The sequence below is a fragment of the Juglans regia genome, chromosome 1 (genome assembly GCF_001411555.2).
Source record: "Juglans regia cultivar Chandler chromosome 1, Walnut 2.0, whole genome shotgun sequence".
NCBI lineage: Eukaryota > Viridiplantae > Streptophyta > Magnoliopsida > Fagales > Juglandaceae > Juglans > Juglans regia.
This window is the reverse complement of record NC_049901.1, coordinates 2,543,471-2,563,751: the sequence shown is the minus strand read 5'-3', so window position 1 is coordinate 2,563,751 and position 20,281 is coordinate 2,543,471. Positions and strand designations below refer to the sequence as shown.

At 36.5% G+C, this 20,281-nt stretch overlaps 3 protein-coding genes and 1 long non-coding RNA gene across 5 annotated transcripts; 2 read left to right on the top strand and 2 right to left on the bottom strand.

The window, feature by feature from the left end:
* Window positions 1-1,238: 1,238 nt before the first annotated feature.
* On the bottom strand, window positions 1,239-1,514 carry LOC109011874. Its single transcript, XR_004801929.1, has 2 exons — window positions 1,442-1,514; window positions 1,239-1,344 (listed from the first exon to the last, which is right to left on the bottom strand). It is a non-coding gene; the product is annotated as an uncharacterized LOC109011874 (long non-coding RNA).
* A 1,285-nt stretch (window positions 1,515-2,799) lies between these two features.
* On the top strand, window positions 2,800-9,000 carry LOC109011873 (cystathionine gamma-synthase 1, chloroplastic-like). The gene is made up of 11 exons (XM_035691861.1): window positions 2,800-3,501; window positions 3,605-3,708; window positions 4,383-4,456; window positions 4,551-4,719; window positions 5,195-5,254; window positions 5,355-5,558; window positions 5,641-5,727; window positions 5,839-5,946; window positions 7,845-7,940; window positions 8,057-8,175; window positions 8,671-9,000. Exons 1-11 carry the CDS (start codon window positions 3,000-3,002, stop codon window positions 8,792-8,794), a joined length of 1,647 nt encoding a protein of 548 aa, XP_035547754.1. The 5' UTR covers window positions 2,800-2,999; the 3' UTR covers window positions 8,795-9,000.
* Window positions 9,001-10,324: 1,324 nt separating this feature from the next.
* Window positions 10,325-14,131, top strand: LOC109011871 (SPX domain-containing protein 4-like). Its single transcript, XM_018993226.2, has 3 exons — window positions 10,325-10,776; window positions 12,759-12,924; window positions 13,179-14,131. The coding sequence occupies exons 1-3, from the start codon at window positions 10,477-10,479 to the stop codon at window positions 13,661-13,663; spliced, it is 951 nt and encodes a 316-aa protein (XP_018848771.1). The 5' UTR covers window positions 10,325-10,476; the 3' UTR covers window positions 13,664-14,131.
* Window positions 14,132-14,461: 330 nt separating this feature from the next.
* Window positions 14,462-18,941, bottom strand: LOC109011869 (phosphate transporter PHO1 homolog 9-like). 2 transcript variants are annotated; one of them, XM_035692540.1, is made up of 13 exons: window positions 18,182-18,941; window positions 17,678-18,014; window positions 17,550-17,598; window positions 17,390-17,461; window positions 17,171-17,300; window positions 16,926-17,046; window positions 16,470-16,728; window positions 16,276-16,380; window positions 16,136-16,180; window positions 15,778-15,930; window positions 15,374-15,655; window positions 15,077-15,216; window positions 14,462-14,835 (listed from the first exon to the last, which is right to left on the bottom strand). In XM_035692540.1, exons 1-13 carry the CDS (start codon window positions 18,726-18,728, stop codon window positions 14,736-14,738), a joined length of 2,340 nt encoding a protein of 779 aa, XP_035548433.1. In that variant the 5' UTR covers window positions 18,729-18,941; the 3' UTR covers window positions 14,462-14,735. The 2 variants fall into 2 exon arrangements, with proteins under 2 accessions (XP_035548433.1, XP_035548435.1); XM_035692542.1 differs by having other exon boundaries at window positions 16,602-16,728.
* Between the last annotated feature and the right edge of the window lie 1,340 nt (window positions 18,942-20,281).

The window sequence follows — 20,281 nt, the reverse complement described above, 5'->3', positions numbered from 1 at the left end:
CTTCAAAACGTTGTTCTCATTCTATTCCAGCTATCTACCTCTTTATTTTTCCTACTTGTTTTACATTTATTTTTTGCACGTCTTGTTTGGCTGTCGAGAAACTAGAAGAAAAGTATTTTGGAGTTGGCATTTTATCTTCTTCTTCTTGTTTTTGTTTTCTTCTTTCTGGGTAATGAAAAACTCTACTAAATTGGATCCGTTGGTGAAAAATAAAACTTTGGTAAAAAAGCTTTCCTCGACCACAAACATAATAGAGTGTTGGTGAAAAATAAAACTTCGGTGAAAAAGCTTTCCTTTTCTTTAACCCAGAAAAGAGCTTTCTTGAAGCTTGGAGGCTCAACATTTTTTTTCTGATTTTTTGTGTCTTCGCTGATTTTTTTTTATTTTTTATTAATGTATTAACAGACACATCTGCAGATTATCCGCGGTTTCCCACCGCCCATTATAGGTAGCAGAGTTGATAATAAAATAATATACATGTCAAAATAAAGTAACATACACATCAATCCTAGTAAGTCGGGCGAGTCTGTTAACCTACCTAAGAATGGTTTTCCTATCAATCCATCATTGCAGAAATGGTTGCAGTTTTTCATGATAAGATGGTAAGTGTTTCCACAGTACCCTTCAGCTAATTTCTCCATAAAGGCATGGATCTCCTTGGGACCTAGATAAGTTCTTCCTATCAATATCGATTTCCTGAATGTGAAACCAGGACAACGATTTGGTTCCACTTCAAAAACCCTTGAAGTTCCATGATCGTGTGTTTCAAATGCGTATTCAACATCATGAACTGTACCAAAATTAACAAGAAAATCCCACAACCATCGCAAAAGTAAAAATCTAGAACTGCTTATGATTTGATGGAGTTAACAAATATGCTAGCATATCTACTACAGAATTTAATTCCCTCATTTACCATTTATTTGGCTGCCGAAAATTAAGGGTCACAAAATAGTTTCGTCTATAATTTTCTTGTTTGCTGGAATATTAAGAAACTCGAGCCAACCCAAATAAAGCCACATAGTTAGATATATTTAGTTAATTAAAGTTTTTCTTTTCCTCACTTTCCAAACAAAGAAATAATCATGCATACAACACAATTACTTTTCTTTGGAATATATCACTCCTCACCCGATTCCACAAAAAAAAAAAAAAAAACTGGGTTTCCATCACTCAGCTCCTAAACAAACAGACTACAGATCTGAACTTGAACCCAAGAAGAAAAATGCAACGAAACATGGAATAATAGGCATCTTATGACATCCCCAAGTTCAATTAGCCGTTAAAAACCTAGCTTTTCGTTTCTCTCATTCATCTTCCTTTACAATCTTAGCACCGAAAACCCTAAAAAACGTTTAAAATAAATAAACGACCCATGATTTAAAAAAGGGAAATAAATAGATAAATATAATATAGCCCATACTATAAAAAAAAATCTCACCTTGCACGCCGGAATGGTAGACCCCAAGGCCGAGCCAGTACGCGTAGCCATTAATCGGCGTCAGATCGTAAACATTGAGGGTAGGTTTGGGGGGTGAGATGAGAATTTTGTGTTTTGTTTTGAAGTTTAAAATATTAAGTTTTGGTATTATTATTGTTTTGGGATTTGAAAAATGTGTATTGGGATTTGAAAAAATTGAATTGTTTATTATATTTTGTATGGGGATTTGAAAAATGTGTAATGATGAGATGAGATGAGATGATAAACTGGCACTGTTCCTTTCATTTTCTTCTTCGCCAGCGATACCATTCTACACACCATTCTTCACCCTCGGTGGGTTCAACTTTTGCCAGTACTCAACGCACCGACACAAATAAATACATCCGATTTCTTTTCCCAAGCGGCAAGCGGTTGAAGCGGTGGAAAATAGGGGAAAAAAAAAACAAAATCTGATAAGAACAAAACATTAGGAAATAAAAAAGATGAAGATCAATCTTATCAGCAAGCGGTGGTAAAAAAAAAAAAAAAAAAATCTAGAGCAAAAGAATAGAAATTAAAGAAGAAAATTATTCTTATACCGCAGAAGCGGTGGAAAAGGGTGAAAAAAATAAATAAATCAAAATCTTGTAAGATGAAGACACGGGAATTCAACAAAATCGTAAACAAATGTTGGACGGAAACACTTAGGAAGAGAAAGGAGAAACAAATACAACTCGAGGGAGCGATCTGTAATATTTTTATATAGCATCCAAACGGAGCGAGCACCGATTCCATTACCAATCATTTCACTTTTGACTTTTATGTAATTTCCATACTTAAATTGGGACGAGCTGAATTTCGAGAACCTGAAAGATCGAAGGCTTTGGAGAAGAAGACAGGAAAACAAATTGAAAATAGAGAGAGGGAAAACAAGAAGACAAGAAATTAGGAATCACAAGAAAGAAGAGCGGTGAAGGCGGTGGGGAAAAAAAAAAGCAAAATTCAGAATCTAATAAGAGCGGTGGAAAACAAAAGAAAAAATTAAAAATTAAAAATCATAGGAAAGACGAAGATTCAGAAGGAAAGAATGAGATTTCGAGAAGCTAAATGATCGAAGGCTATTGAGAAAAAGACAAGAAAAAGCTCTCGAAAGCTGAAGGATAGAAGACTCTGGAGAAGAAGACAAGAAAACGAATTTGAAATGTACAGAGTGGGAAAATAAAAAGACGAGATTAGGAAGATAGCCAACAGATACGAGGGACAGAGTGGGAAGACAAATTGAAAAGTAGGGATAAAATGGAAAAAAATTATGAACGATATCTACCTGCTTATTGACACTTATTACATATAAGAAAAAATAAAAATGATAAGTAGAAATAATATTTTCTTAAAAAAATAACACTGAAACAAACAAACAGCAAAACAAAAAACGACAAACAACAACCGCGTATTAAGAGCTGTCGAATGCTTCGTCATCGGCCAAACCCAAACAACCTTCAGCATTTCTCCGAAACAGATAGCGAGAAGACAGCGTCCAAACGTCGCCGGTGTGTCAGTGGCAAGAAAGTGTCGTATCGGAATGGCCGTGTCCACTTGTCCTAGGGTCTTCTCCTTCGAGAGTTGCTCTGAACCCGACTTCTCAGGTGCGCCGAATATCGGAGGGGATAGGAAACGGAGCCACGGCCGATTCGCTGGCGGGCTCAAACCGGCGCGTGGAACGGCTTCGTTCCACGGTAGCCTTTCGTCCCTGATCTTCCGCTTCCCTCCCAACTTCGTCCGCCAGCTTAGCACTAAGGCCCGCAGGAACTGCAGCAACATCGGCGTCGCCCATATCGTCGCGGCCTCGTGGTCCAACAACCCAGCTTCATCTTCGGCGGCGGCTGCGGCGGCCTCAGCAGCCTCTCCATCCGCCACCGAGCCGATCCCACCGTCTGTCGATGCTGCAGCCGTGGATGGTGTGGCGTTGATAGAGAAGGAAGTGGATCGTAGTGTGATTGGGGGTCTAAACTTGGAGCTCGAGGGTTTTCCTAAATCCAAGCCCTCGGTTTTTAGCTTCGATGGGAGCCTCACTATCCATGCTGGTGACGGAACTTTTTTCTTTTTATGTTCTCCATTTTTTCTTTTATACTTGAAAGTTTGATGCTTGTTTTTCATACCATAATTGCATTTCGGTGGCATGTATAGGTGAGAGATCTGGACGCGGGATAGTGACTGACGGAATTACCACACCAGTGGTTAATACTTCTGCCTACTTTTTTGACAACACTGCTCAGCTCATTGATTTCAAGGTATGCAAATGTTTTTTGAAGACATTTTTGCCATTTCGGTCTGCTGCATTTCCTTTACGTGGTATTAGCAATATATATGTATGTATGTCTGTGTGTATTATATGTTCATTTGACAATGCTACTAGCCCCTGAATTACCGTTCAATTCCCGCCTTTTTTTTATTTTTTTTTTTAAATCTTCTCACTTTTGAAGACTTTTTTTTTTTTAATAAGTAAAAGTGGAAAGTAAAATTTAAATTAAAAAAAAAAAACCAGAAAGGTGATCGAGTGGAGAAAATATTTATGAATACAAATGAGTTACCTACTTTTTTTTTTCATTCATAAAGAAAAAATGGGTTATATATTGAGTGGTAATTGAGCATTTATGAATGAATAAGAAAAAGGTAGATAACTCATTTGTATTGTAGGACAAAGTATCATTTTCCTACTATTATAAAAAAAATATATAAGTATTTAATATTTGAACTTTGTACCTACTTAAGTTATGCCTTTTGTGTGTACAATAGAGATTGATTACTTCTAAAAAAAAGTTGCAAACATTGTAATGAAATGCCTTCTCAGCATTATTCGTCGATTAATTAATTGAAAAGGGCTCTGTTGGGAAGCAAGAAATTGAAATAGAAAGTAATTTTCTTCATTTGGATGGATTAATGTGTCTTTTATCTAATGGGATAGGAGAAACGACGGGCAAGTTTTGAGTACGGCCGCTATGGCAATCCGACCACGGTGGTTTCAGAGGAAAAGATAAGGCATGACTTTGTTGCCTAGTTTTCTTTATGATTTTCATCTAATTGATTGAATGTTTACTGAGGTTATGTTTGTACTTCTCATTCCTGTATTCAGTGCACTTGAGGGGGCTGAATCGACCCTGATAATGGCATCTGGAATGTGTGCTAGCACAGTCCTGTTGATGGCATTGGTGCCAGCTGGTGGGCATCTTGTGACGACAACTGATTGCTATCGAAAGACTAGGATATTCATCGAGACCGTTCTTCCTAGAATGGGGATCACAGTATTGTTTTGCTCCTTTTTTTTGTTTTGTTATTTGCATGCTTTTGTTTCATGTATTTAGGTTGCCAAACATGTTCCATATCTATTGACATTTTGAAATGAGGAGGAGTTCAGTATTTGTGCCCTTCTTGTCTCAGAAGAGCTGGTCCTACCCAAAGAGCGTGATTTACTGAGAGGGAATGGGGTATTTCGGTGCTCTTTTTAAAATTTCATTTAGGGCAGGTTTGGGGCATAAGACAAAACACAAAATTTTCATCTCATCTCATCTCATCATTACACATTTTTCAAATCCCCATACAAAATATAATAAACAATTCAACTTTTTCAAATCCCAATACACATTTTTCAAATCCCACAACAATAATAATATTAAAACATAATATTTTAAACTTCAAAACAAAACATAAAATTCTCATCTCACCCCCCAAACCTGCCCTTAACGGATTTGGTCTTGATAATAATTATCACTCGTGCAGGCTACTGTCATTGACCCAGCAGACGTAGGAGCCTTGGAATCTGCACTGAATAAGAACAAAGTGAGTAATGAAGATAGCGGTTGGCTAGCGTCCATAAAAGTAGTCTATTGTTGTGAAGATGCAAGATCCTGAGTTTGGTGGCATTATACTTGCAATGTAGGTTTCTCTTTTCTTCACAGAGTCGCCCACCAACCCATTTCTTAGATGTGTTGATATCAAGCTGGTTTCAGAGCTTTGCCATGGAAGAGGAGCATTGGTCTGCATAGATGGTACCTTTGCAACACCTCTCAACCAGAAGGCCCTTGCCCTCGGAGCTGATCTTGTTCTGCATTCTGCCACAAAGTACCTTGGGGGCCACAATGATGTAAGTTGGCTTATTAGAACAATGTAAACAATTAGGCTGTCAATAATTATGAAGTTAAGCACAAGAATTCTTCCAATTACAGGTCCTTGCAGGTTGTATTAGTGGTTCCATGAAGTTGGTCTCAGAAGTTTGTAATTTGCACCATATTTTGGGTGGTGCTCTCAACCCAGTAAGTCATTTGTATAGTCTTCACAAGATTTGTGGCTTTTATTGTTAACTATTGCAAATATAATGCATCTTAAGCTCCATGATTATGATTTGTAATTTTTTTCCTTTACAGAATGCCGCGTACCTTATCATCCGAGGCATGAAGACACTGCATCTTCGTGTACAGCAGCAGAATTCAACAGCGTTGGGGATGGCCAAAATTTTAGAGGCACATCCTAAGGTATTGATTAAGGGGTTGTTTGGATATTAAGAATATCTGTGAATGGTAGTGAAATAGTTTGTGAATAGTAATGAAATAGTTTGAGTTAAGATATTTTATTAGATTTTGAAAAAGGGGAGAGAAAAATTGAATTAAAATATTATAAAGTTAAAAAATTGTTTTAATATAATGTTTTAATATTATTTTTCTTTGGAAGTTTGGAAAAGTTGTATAAGGTTTTGTGTTTAGTTTGGGGTTTTGGAAAAATTGTAATGATTAGATGAAAAAGTTGAAAATTTGAAATTGAAAAATGTTGTGTTTGATTGATATTTGGAAAGGAAATATGAGAATATCTGAGAATACCTAAGAACAGTTGTGTTCTCAAAACAGGCCCTAAATTGATGTTTACAACTGTTGAATCCCTAGTGTAAATTGAATTCCCAACAATTACGCCGCGACTACCTTATGTAGCATGTTGAAACACCACAACACTATTTCTGTGCTGCTATTTTCCTGCTTGCTTGGGCTATGATCACTAGGGGTTATCTAGGGGTGTAAATAATTTGGTCCGGACCGGACCGGTTGGTCTTGGTCCCAAAATATATGGACCAATGACATTTGGTCCGGTCCGGACTAGGGTTTACAAATTTTGGACTGGACTGGACTGGACGGAATCGGACCAAACCCCTATATATATATTTTTAAAATATTTTTAATAATTTAATATATTATTTTTATATTATAATTTAATGATATAATTTTCATCTAATTTATTATCATTGATCATGTAAAATATAAAATAATATATGTTATCAATTAATAATAAATCATAAATCATGCGATAATTTATGTCATTATATGTAAATAGTTAATACATCATGCATTCATACATACTCTACTATTTACACTTAATTAAAATAATTAGGTAATTTTTTTTTTAAATACATAAGTTGCTAGCAAGCATGAATAATATATGTATAATGAAATTATTAGATATTCATTAACCATATATAAAATGTATGACATTATTAATAATTATGTATACTAAAGAGTAAAGTCTTAGTTAGTAATTACTAACTATCAATATCATAAATATAATTATAGGAAAATATTTTTTTAATGAGTTAGTTACATAAGCCACATTAATAATTTACTCAATTTTAATTTAGTAATTTAAATAATTTTTTTATTAATTTATTTGAAAACAAAAATATGAAAAAATAATAAAATAATTAGGCCGGACCAACCATAGCTACCAGTCCGGTCCAATCCCTATGGATGTTTGGTCTGGTCCGGGGAAAATGATAGACAGAACACCAGACCGGACCGGACCGATTTACCGCCCTAAGATCACCCTGTTATCATCATAAAATTTTTGGAGCTCCACCAGGACTAGATCTGACTACCCTATAATCGACATGCAATTGCTTTCCTGGCTTTCATCTGATGATATGGACCAGTAAGGTCATATACATACTTTGTTAATAACCCTACCTCTACAAGCCGGTTCTTGCTGCCACCATCATCTCCACACTCTTTGTTAAATCACTAACCTTGCCTCATCATCTCTCATGGCAGTAGATGCATAGCTAGCACATCACCCATGCCACTTCTGCTCTATGCATGTGCCCGGGTTTTGCTCTCACATATTGCATTGTTATGTGTTTGGTGAGGTAAATTATACTCTGATTGTTCTAAATGCCTAGTAATCATTGTCCTTAATTAGCGTCTTTCAAACTTTTTCTTCTATATTGATGATGATCATTGATATATTATTTGTAATTTTCTCCATCACCATATTATTTATCAATGAAGATGCTCCTATTATTATAGGAAAGATTCAAAATTCCGTGAATTAGTTATGAGCTTCCTGTTTGGTATTTTTTATAATTGACGTAATCACATGATATTATTGGCAGGTGAAGCGTGTGTATTATCCTGGCTTGCCAAGTCATCCTGAACATGACCTTGCCAAGCAACAAATGACTGGTTTTGGTGGTGTGGTCAGTTTTGAGGTGATTATTTCTAACTGCTTTAACGCGTTGACATCGGGGGTACATTTTGTAGTTTGTGCGCCTCTGTTTATGGCATGCCACATTTCACTATAAATGTTCATTGTTCAACTATGCAGGTTGATGGAGACCTACAGACCACCATAAAATTTGTTGACTCACTGAAAATCCCATACATTGCCCCATCCTTTGGTGGCTGTGAAAGCATTGTGGATCAGCCAGCAATTATGTCTTACTGGTAATCCTTCAAGTTCCACATCACATGGTATCATAAATTTACTTCTGTTTTTATTTGTAATGGTTCTGCCCCGAGCACCGTAGATATCTTCACAACCGAATCAACTTCACTCCACCAATGGAAAATCCAAAGATGTGTGATCTTGCAAGATTTGGTGTTCACTGGAATGTAGAGTCTAGGGGATTTGTTCCTTGCAGTAATTGTTTCTACTTTCTACAAGGATTTTTGTGGGACCAAGTGGAGCCTCACATATTGGACGGTTTTAATCTTTTAGCTTTTAAGGATCTATTAATAGGGAATATTTCCCTATATTCTGGACCAAGCAACGCCTAAGTGAATTGGCCTTTATGGACTTTAGAATGAGCCATGAAGATACTATGTAGTCAAGCAAGTTTCCTGAGTATGTAATTGATGATAGATATGCCGGTTTATATTTTATAATTAAGTGAAGTGAGAGTTTATTTGCTGACTTGTGTTTCAATCATTTTGAAACAGGGATCTACCTCAGTCAGAAAGGCTCAAGTATGGGATAAAGGATAACCTGGTTCGATATAGCTTTGGAGTCGAAGATTTTGAAGACTTGAAGGCTGATATACTTCAGGCCCTGGAAAACATTTAGGTTCAACATTTCCAGTCAAAGATCCGGGATCTTATGGCGCATAGCCTACCGTGTTCTTTTTTCCTTTTTTAAATATCTAACAGTGTCATTTTTTCGCTTGTCATCTTTCTGTGGTCTACCTCTTTTTGGTGCTTCAATTGTGCTGTTCTGCTCCTGTGGACTGATCATTAAATGATCCAATAAATAGCTTAAAATTCGTCTGATGAGTGTTTTTGTTTCCATTAATGAATAATATGCTCTTTTTGTTAGGAGGAAGAAACACAGGTTTGATTTGACAAATAAAAGGAATCTCGAACAGCCCATTTACTATTTTCAAAAGAATGTTAATTCAAAGTGCGGAAAACTCGAACAAGAGCTTAATAACATTTCCATTATTAGTTCAAACCCCTTACTTAAAAGGAAATTGATTATACAAAGATATTATATAGAATTAAACTCATAAATTAATGTGATTTGATGTAGTACGTTAGATTGTAAAATTATTTTTATTATAAAATAGATTTAATAGATTTTATGAAGTCACATCAGTTTATAGATTTATTTTATATTCTCTCTTTGTGCTTGTAATAATTCTTGTTACATCAACATGAAAGTAAGATGCAAGTGTAATATATCGGGTAAATAAATTATTAAAACATAAAATAAATTGATTGTGTAGTTTATTTCATGGAAAATGCTAGAGCTCCCGCTGGGGGATCCCGTTGGAGCTCTAGTGTATTTTATTATGTGTAGTTTCTATTTTTTTTATATAAAATTTTTAAATATTTTTAAAAAATAAAAAAAATCATAATATTATTAAATAATATTTTCTTAATCACGAAGTAAAATAAAAAATCATATTTTTATGATTTTTTATTTTACTTCGTGATTAAGAAAGTATTTTTTAATCATTTTTTTTTTTTACTTTTTGATTAAGAAAGTGTTTTTAATGATGTTCTAAATTTATTTTATTTTTTAAAAATATTAAAAAATCTATATAAAAAATAACTTTAAAAAAAACACATGTACATGCTACAGCTCCTAGCATCATCCTTATATCATTATTCATTTGATGCTGAATTTGCTTGTATCATTTGCTGGCCAAATTTGGGTCGATTTAGGCCTAGTTTGAATAGTGAAATGTTTTATTTAATTTCATTATTATAATTTTTTAAAATTTTTATATAAAATATAATACATAATTTAACTTTTTAAAATTCTAATACAAAAATAATATTTTATTCAACTTTTAACTTTTATCTAAAATTATTCTATCTTATCTTACTATTCAAACGGATTGTTTCGTTCACTAATACTATTCATCATCCTAACTTGCATCATCTTATAATGTGACATTAGATGATTAGAAATTATTTATTATATTTTATTTGTAAACTTATATTTAATGTCATATTATGAGATGATGAGAAAATGATGAGAATTGAGATGATGAATAAATTTTTTCAAAAAAAAAAATAAAGAAATAAAAAGATTGGAAACAGTAATAGCACCGGCACCATATATTCCAAAATTCTTTCACACCCCTTTTGTCCTTCTGATTCATAATTCATTCATTCAGATATGCATAAGACACAAGCACCTCTTCCGCACGCCAGACGGCATAATCATCTTTGAGGCAATATTTATATATATATATATATATAAATATATTCTGCTCATTCAGAAATCAATCATAGCGAACAATGAAATTCGGGAAGGAGTTCACGACCCACATGGAGGAGACCCTCCCTGAGTGGAGGGACAAGTTCCTCTGCTACAAGCCCCTTAAGAAGCTCCTCAAGCAGCACTTCCCCAATCCCACCACCCCAGATTCCAATCTTCATCAGAACCATCATAATAATACTACTAGTACTCATGGCCTTGAGAACCAACCTACCTTGGTGGACCTCCATGAATGGTTCATTCGGATTCTTAACGAAGAGCTCGACAAGTTCAACGATTTCTACGTTGATAAAGAGGAAGAGTTCGTCATACGCTTTCAGGTTCTTGGTTTTGGCTCGTTTTCTGTTTTTTTTTTTTTTCAATTTCATGACTATGTACCATAGACACACACAATACCAATATACAAAGGTACGTGTATGTATACATGCCTTTTCATATTGTTGAGTAACTGGGATTTGCAAGTTTTACGAGGCTAACAGATTAATGTTTGGATTTATTCAAACATAGTTTTAAATAATAAAATTTACTTCTTTGCGATTAGTATGTATATATGCCTGTTGCGCCATTTTTTGAAAACGTACCAAATGAATATGAGATTTACATAAGACAGGCTGTAAAGGAAGCCATATTTGATATTATAGATTGTTGAGCACTTAGAATATAATATGTCTTACTTTGCACGAGTGACTAATAGAAGCAGCATAAGTGGAAGTAAAGATGGCAAGATGGTCCTCTTAATTGGTTTTTCCATGTATAGCGAGAATTAGTGACTAATGTGGAGCTTTGTGATTCATGTTGAGAGTGCTATAACGGAAATAATGGTCAATGAAAATATGGGTTATGTTAGTGGGGACATGGTTCCCTTTGATGACAGAAAATATGCTCGTCAGTAATGGTGAAGAAGGATTTCGGCAGGTCAACTGTACATAAGGCTCTGTTGAGCTCAGTTTGGTTCAACTATCACTTAGGCGTTCAGGCTTCAAAAGCTTTATTCTTCATGGGAACGATTGTCTTCGCTTATACGGGGCAGCGTGTGTGTCTATGTGTGTATTAATATCTATTAATGCCAAATTAAGCCATCTTAAAGAGCATTCTGTGGGGTCAGCCTTGTTGGATTCTTTTCTCCCGTTGCTTCATAATGTAGATTTACGACTGTTGATTGACTAAATCAAGCCATCAAAGTGAAAGTCAATGCAACTGCCTGGCAAAAAGATTTATATAGCAAAAGTGATCTTTAGTTTGGAAGGTTTTGGTGTAATTTAGCCTTTGCGATCAGATTACAACCTATTTACCAAATCATGCTAGTCCAGTGGATCATCCATCCAATCTGGTATTATTGATTTATAGGAGATGGGTATCGAATATGAAATGTTGGATTACATGTGGACCATATGAGGAAATCCCTTTTTGGTTATTGATGGTATTGGAGACCAGTAGATGCCTTGCAGATTTTCAAGAATAAAGGTTCAATAACAAGCTATGAAGAACATATGATTTTCAGTGTCGCTATGGTAATGTTGTCGATATCTCAACAATCCATCTCTTCCAGATCCAATGAAAAACAAGAATCATACAATGACACAATCATCTTCCTTGGGAACATTAAAACTTGGCGTAGTTGGACTTTTCTTGATGTGAATAATTGAGGCCCGATAAGATCTTCAACACGAGTCCATATATTATGTCCTTGAGTTTGGAGAGACTCTTGGTTGTGGCTCCTCTCATGCACCGTTTTTACCCTACTCCAAATGACATGTACGATTCATCGTAGTGATCACTGCATGTATAGAGTATGTCTTATACATAATGCTATTGTTCATCAATGTCCAAGGTGTAGAATTGGCTATGGTTGGTGTGATGGCCATATGCCAATGGTACTGCCTTTTACTTCCCTCCAACCTTTTGCAAGTCCTCCGTTCAATAAGTTGAATTTCTACTGTAGCAATGAAGTGTTAGTACCATGAGTGTAGTCTCAGGCTGTACAATAGATTTACGTCTGCAATGTAGTTAATTAGGTAACTTAGAGATCCATAATAAGAGGAGAAAATACATCTCCCATTAATGAGTTGTAAAGCTTGTTTTGTTGTTCTCCCTCCTTCCTTCCTGTTGGGGAGTATATTTGTAAAGCCATGTGATGCATCTTTCCTGTCTGACTATTGATGGATGCCAATTGCTAGTCAGTGGAGAATCAGAGAATCCTCTGGGTATTTATAATAATATTACTATATCATATCTAGAATGGCAAGGCACCACCCAAATATGTTGCCTTGCTCCTCATTGATGCTTATTTCGATTTTAACAGGAGCTGAAGGAAAGAATAGAGCAAGTTAAGGAGAAGAGCAGCAAAGGTGGAGTTTTCACATCAGAGAATGAATTCAGTGAAGAAATGATGGAGATTCGGAAGGACTTTGTCACCATTCATGGGGAAATGGTGCTTCTAAAAAATTATAGCTCTTTAAATTTTGCAGGTATGGCATTTGCTTCATTTATTTTCTCTTCTAGATATAGCAGGGATTAAAAAAAAAAAAAGCGATATAGCAGGGATTGGTAAAAATTTTGTCACAGTTCATGGGTACAAGATACTACTGAAAAAATATACAAGCTTTGTAAATTTCACAGCTACAGCATTGACATTGTCAACTCTTTTGTTTTGTTTCCTAAATACCCATATGTGTTGGTGAAGTATAGGTCATCACCATTTGCATTCTTCTTGCTTCATCAGGGCTGGTTAAGATCTTGAAGAAGTATGACAAACGAACTGGGGGACTGTTGCGTCTACCTTTTACACAACTTGCACTTCGTCAACCTTTTTTTACAACAGAACCTCTCACAAGATTAGTCCGCGAGTGTGAGGCAAATCTTGAGCTGCTTTTTCCATTGGTAGCAGAAGTTATTGAATCTAATCCTTGTACCAAAGACCAGTCAAACCCACAACCACGTAATTCAGCAAATATCTCATCCAAGACATCATCAACTCTTGCAGAGGAAACTGTGGATCTTTACCGTGGCACTCTTGCTGCAATGAAAGCCATACAAGGCCTTCAAAAAGCGAGCTCCACCTGCAATCCATTGTCGTTCTCATCCCTTTTTAGAAACCTGGAAGATGAGGGTGCCGGTGCAGTGACTGCTGAAAACTCTGCTTCAAACTCTTCAGCTTCTTTTCATAGCGGGAAAGAGGGGGATCATGAGGATTCACATTCTATGTGACAAGTCCATCTCTAAGGTTGCTGCAGTGCGCTTCTTCGATTGTCTTGATACTGTCTGGAACTGAAAAATAGGTCTCCATGGCTGCATACCACCAGTTCAACAACCTAATCAACTGCGATTCAAATGCTCGGAGTAGACTTGTGTTATTAAATCAAATATTTCAATTAGCATATTTGGTTTCTGTATATGAATTTTCAGAACAACACTGATCAATAGTCTGGTGGATGATTAATTGGTCTTTCAACTGTTTTGATTGAAAAAGCAGTTACTACTTTCAGGCTAATAATGCTGCTTAGGATCTGCTGGAGGCAGCACTCCACAGTTCAAGCACAAAAAGTGATGTTGAGGTGACAAGCACAAAGCTATTGTAGGTTAGCTTCCTCAGCCGCTCTAATTATCAAACTCTCTTTATTGATTCTCTGGCAATTTAGTACCTTTTCTTTCCAGTAACCTAATTTCCAAAGGTTATTCCTTGGTTATAGTTTTCTTTTTGTGATGTTGGGCATGGTGGTGCACTTGGTGTGAGTTCTCTAATGCTCAAAAAATATTTCTTTTTTATCTTGGTCTTTAATGCCTTTGTTAAGTCCTCCTTGTCCGTAGAACACCCTCGATTGCAGAGGAAAGCCGAACAGGTCTCACGCAAACCTTCTGTTTTCTTCTTTGATTTTGTACTGTGTTAGAAACGTTTTACCACACAAGTAGTTCGCAGAGCAAATCTCGGATGGCTCTGAAGTCGAAAATGATGGTAAACCATGTAATAGATAGCAATGCATCAAATAATGGCCGCACAAGAACTCCTTATAGAAACCAGCATAGACATATATCATTCTTTACTCATCAACCCACCAGTAAAAGTGCCTTTTAGAGACAAAGGTAGAGGAGTCATTATTTGGCGCCCTGCCTCAATTTTTGCTCAGCCCTACAGTCTCTCTCTTTCTCTCTCTCTCACACAAACAAATATTTCAATTTCATTCATAAATTAAAATAAAGAACAATAAGGCAAACCAAACGAAAAGGAATATCTTTTTGTATATGGATAACGAAAACCCTCATTCTTCTGTGCTGTACGAGTCTAATCGTCCCTGTCTTCACCGTTGTCATAGTTAAAAGGTAGGGGTACCGATTTGAATGCTCGATACTTGCCAACATTGTTTAAGTGCTCATTCTCCAACCTGATATTAGTTCAACATCAAATCATTATCAGCGCATGAGGTTTTGAAGCCTGGAAGTGCCATGGAGTCCTGAATTTTTTGGGTATCTTCTCCAAAAGAATACGATATAACAAAAGAATTTGATCTTGGGTCCTATCTAAATTGCAGAATAGCTTCCTTTATGCTCTAATTACTTGTTGCGTGAGCTAAAACTAGTTAAAGTGGATTGAATACAAGATGAAGTGAGTAATATTAGCATTACCGGAAGAAATTCCAAATGCCACGACGAATTATCTCCAAACAAGCAACTATTGCAATCAACGCTTGCCTATGCAGGACGGGTGTTTCCGTTAGTCCTAATACTGACTGCATCCAAGCAAGTCGTAGAAAAACATTCAATACCTGCAGTTCAGTTGACATTTCCCATAATTATTATGCTGGATTTTAGAGAACAAAGGAAAAGGAAAAGGAAATCAAAGAAAAAGACAAAGGAACAAGAGTAGTTTGGCATATATATATATATATATGTGTGTGTGTATGTATGTATATTCTTTCTTACCATAGCTACAACATAAACACTTCTGTTTGGCACAAGAAGTTTATCTCTCAGCCATGGGTTTATGGAATTCCTTCGCAAAAGACCCCAATCAATGACAATGTCCCAATATGTAGCAAAAATTGTCGCAACAGCTGAACTGACGATAGCCATGATCTTCCAAGTCATCATCCCCATTTTTAACTCATTACCCGTCTTCATGACAAGTGCTACAACAATTGAGAAATACTTCAGTCCGTTGAGCCCATGCATCACATCTTTCTCCTCTACCAAGCGTCGAAGGCACTAAAACATTAGACTGTTGTGAGCAGAACAGTTTTCCAATATGGGTTGAAAATGCATATTTAAGTACACATCATCGAGGAAACCAAAAATAGCACTGTCATATAAGTATCACTGTCGAATACCTGAATTAAACGGCTCCAGTATGGAATGATAGCTACAATGAAATAGAAAGCTTGATAAACATCACTTCCACGACACCCATTTTTTGAGTTTTTTCTGAAGTAACCCCAACCATAATAGCAAACATAGAACTGCAAACTTCTGATAGCTGGCACCTGAAATATAGGACAAAAAAAGAAAAAAGTTACTAGCAAATCTACTTGCTCCTTAGGTGCCTTGGTAGAATGGGAAATAGACATTCCTGGGGCTTTCATGGCTAAGAAAAGTTTAATATGTCGATCTTGATGTAAACCAGCTGTGATACAAAGTTACTTAAAAAAGAATGATATAGTGTCTGTATGTTGATATATGATGTCTAACCTGGCTAGTTAGCTGGTCTGCCAGGAAAAAATCTGGGAGAGTAACCTACGGGTGGAGGACAACAAAAAGGGTTAAACTTTGTGTTTTATGTCGATTGAAGAGAGTGATATATGGCTGTTAGAAATTCTTTTTCCCAGCACCTTGTACAGAGGAGCACAAAGACAACGAAATGCACATCGGAGGAGGAAGAAGCGACTTGAGCGGTATATGATATTCAAAGGACAGATTGTTATAAGAATCACAAACTGCAATAAGGGACCAACAGTTAGTACTCATCATGCAAAATATCTTGATGTGACAATGTGATTAAAAGAGATTGTGTACTAAGGTTTACAGTAAGTAGGCCCAAAGGGACTAGTTCATTAAAGACTCTGAAGATACTTTCTCCTGGATCCATTTCCATATCTAGATTTGAGATGACACAAGCAAATGCCAGTACAGCAAGACCTGTACTGAGAAGAAATACTTCTCTGTAACTCAACTCCGTTCCTTGCTTAAAGCCGAAAATGAATGGATAATTGACTCTATAATGTCTCCAGAAGAATATGTTTGCAGAGTACATTAGCATATGCAGGACAATGAAACCGAACAAGCTGCAAAAAGGTGCACCAACACCATTATAATTTATACTGAATAATTTCATTACGCAACTTTTATGCTAGAAATCTACTAAATAAAAAACCAAAATCATATGGATAAACAACTTTCTCATGCTAACCGCGGGTGCAAAGAAGATTTTCCCCTCTACAAACTATCTAGTTTTTTTTTTTTTTTTTAAAAGAAAACTTACGTGTAAAGAGGAAATATGTTTTCCATATACCGGTCACGCCCTGGGCTCCTGAGGATACCTCTTGCATGTACAAGCACAACAACGGCTGCTACAAGTGCAAGTGAGCAGCCAGAGAAGAAACCTGCAGGTTTTTGAACAATTTAACAGGGTAATGTAGAGTGATGCTTGGTGTATTTTTTGACATCAAACTTCTTGAAAATAAATTTGAAGTGTGTAGAACATTCGCTTCTTCTCGCACATCTTACCCAAGGAAAACGTAATTCTATGCTTTTCCCTCTTGGTTTTTGGTCTTAAAATCCTGAGTCCTTTTCTGTGATTTCCATTTGCAAAGCGCTCAATGAAGGTAACCTCCACCCTTTCCATGAGCTTAGAAACCTGTGGAGGCACAAGATGGAAGAGTGGGAAAGTGTTATGATAAAATCCATTCTAGGAACATAAGCTGAATTTCCTGATCTGTTACTGACCTCATCAGAGCTACCGAGATAAGAATTTTCCACCATCTCCATATAAGTCTTGGATGCATTCCTTGAGGCGATCTGTGCTATATATTAAAGTTAGTGCATGGAAATAAACATCTGCAGTGCAGTTTAAAGATCGATGAACTAAAAACTGAAATTTTTGGACCTTGTCATACTTCTTCATGATCTTTGAAAAGGCTAATAGGTTCAAGAAGCTGTTACATTCATTAGCACTAGGTTCAGGTAAAGTCAGATTAATGTCAACCTTATGATAATTGAAGAAAACCGCGTTACCAGTATCTTTTCAGAAGTTGCAGCTTTCGATAGAATTCAATAAAAGCCTGAATCATTCGTTCTTCTGCTTTCCTCAGCTCTTTCTTGGTGAATGACAAGGCGACATCCGAAGTGAGAATTGTTTTCAAAGTAGATACTGGAGTTTCGGGCGTGATATTGAGCTTTACGTGATCCAAGACTTCCAATGATGCTGGTCTAAAGCCCTGTATGGAAACCACCTTTTGTCCATTGTCCCTCTTATGGACACCAGATGTTTCTACAGTTTCTTGTATTTCATCGTCCATATGTCTCTCACCGCTCATCTCAACTTCTTGAATCACATTCATATGCATACTTCCTTCAAATTGATAACAGTATTTTGAATTATTCTATACGTATGTTGTAACACTTTTCAATATATATATATATATATATATATAACTACTACATGTACCATGCTCCAAACCACAAAGACAGGAAAATGAAATTAAGCAGTATTGGCTGTGCATGCATTCCCCCACTTACCAGATTTTGTCCCAGTACTGCTGTTGCTCGTAAGTTTTTCCAAAGTAGCTTTATCAAATTTCATCATCGGATTATGCACCTTCATTCGAAGAGCAATCAAAGCATCCATCTGTTTACTCAATTCATTTGCCTCCTCTATCATTTCCTCCACCTTCCCTTTATAAAAGCTTATGACCTTATTGAACTCATCATCAAGCCTCCTGAAGAACACAGGCTCGCATTCTCCTCCGATCTCGCAGGGCTTCAGGAACGTGGTTTGGTACTGCCCTGATTCTGACCCATCTTGCTGCACTGCATCTACAAGAATTACTTCATCATCATTCTTCCTCGGTGAGTTCCTGTACCGATTATTAAGTCCACTAAAAGCTCTGTAAAGGGACATTCTTCTTTTCAAAGATCCTCGTGCGGTCGATGCCACTGGCGTTGATGCGTTTCTTTGTTTGAACCGCAAGATATCTTTCAAGACTGTTCTGAGACCGTTGTAGTCCATGTATGCTTTTTGCCATTCTTGCACCATCTGTGATTCGAATTCTTTTCCGAACTTCATCTTCTATAAGAAAAAAAACAAGTGCTTTACTTTGCAGATTAGTACGTATCCCAGTACCGAGCATGCACGAAGGCATAAATTCAATTAGCTACTGCAAGCTCTGCATTGGCATGCTTCTTTTTTAGTCTTTTTAGCTTGAAGAAGAACAAAACTATATGTTTGCTAGCAGATGATTGTATACTCCATGACCATGAGTATCTGGTTTGAAATGGTCCCGGCCGTACTCCTTTTTCTCGTTAAGCCTGAGAGCACCATATATCTACTTGCACCGTCTACTTGACGCTTTGTTCATCTCTGTCCTTCTCAAAGTTATTGACCATTTATTTCTCTTAGCTAACCACTGGAATTTTGAAGGAAACCGAATTCAAGTCCAGGCCCTACGCCAGAGATGAGAAACCATTCTCTCATTTCTCTGTCTGTCTCGCGCGTGGGTAAAACAAAGCAGTTCTATTCTTGTTCCCCACCTCCTTAGTGTTAGAGATAATGATCAAGATCCAACTAATTCCGAGACTACTGCTGTTTTGAATTCAAATAATTCTGTTGAAGACCATATCTAGATTAGCTCATATTTTGTTATACTTATCTATAGGCTATACTTATCTGTAGTTTAAAACTTATCTTATCTTGTAATTCAAACACTTGTACATTGCCTATATATTTACTGACTGAAATACGACTGGAATTATCTTGTTCCAGCCTTCTCAATTTATCTTTTAACTTGGTATCAGAGCAATCTAGCTCACGCTCTTTTTTTTTCTCGATCCATAATGGACTCATCATCTGGTGTGCCTCCCTTTGTCATTCCAAACATCACCCTTTTGGTATCTGTCAAACTTGATGGAACCAATTATCTCAACTGGATTACTCAATTCGTTCCAGTCCTAAGAAGTCATGACCTCTTAAGCATTGTTGATAGCTCTGAGGCTTGTCCTTCTCACTACCTACTTGACTCAACTGGAAAATCCACTTCTGATATCAATCCAGCATACCTGGTTTGGCAGAAGAAGGATCAGTTTATTTTGACATGGTTGAATGCCACACTAAGTGAGAAAGTTTTATCCACTGTGTATGGACTCACTACCTCTAAGCAAGTTTGGAATGCACTGGCCAGTAGGTTTGCACCTCAATCACGATCTCGAATTTCTCATCTAAAACGTCAACTGCAGACCCTGCAACAAGGATCCAAATCCTGCTCGGACTATTTACTTACAGCTAAGAGTTGGTCTGATCAACTCTTAGCTGTTGGTAAACCTGTTGATGAAGAAGATTTAATCTCATATGTTGTTGGAGGACTTAATCCAGTCTATAATCCATTTACTACATCTCTTAGTTTTGCAACCCGTGATCACCCCATTTCCTTTGATGACTTTCAAGTTGAATTGCTCAATTATGAGCAACTCCTTAAAGTCCAAAACAAATCTCTCCCTTCTGAAGGTACTCAATTCGCCTTCTTCACTCATAAACATAAACCTCATCATGACAAGAAACCAAAATTCCCAAACCAGAAAAATCAACACTTCTCTAGACCTCCCACCAAATCCAACCCCTCTTCT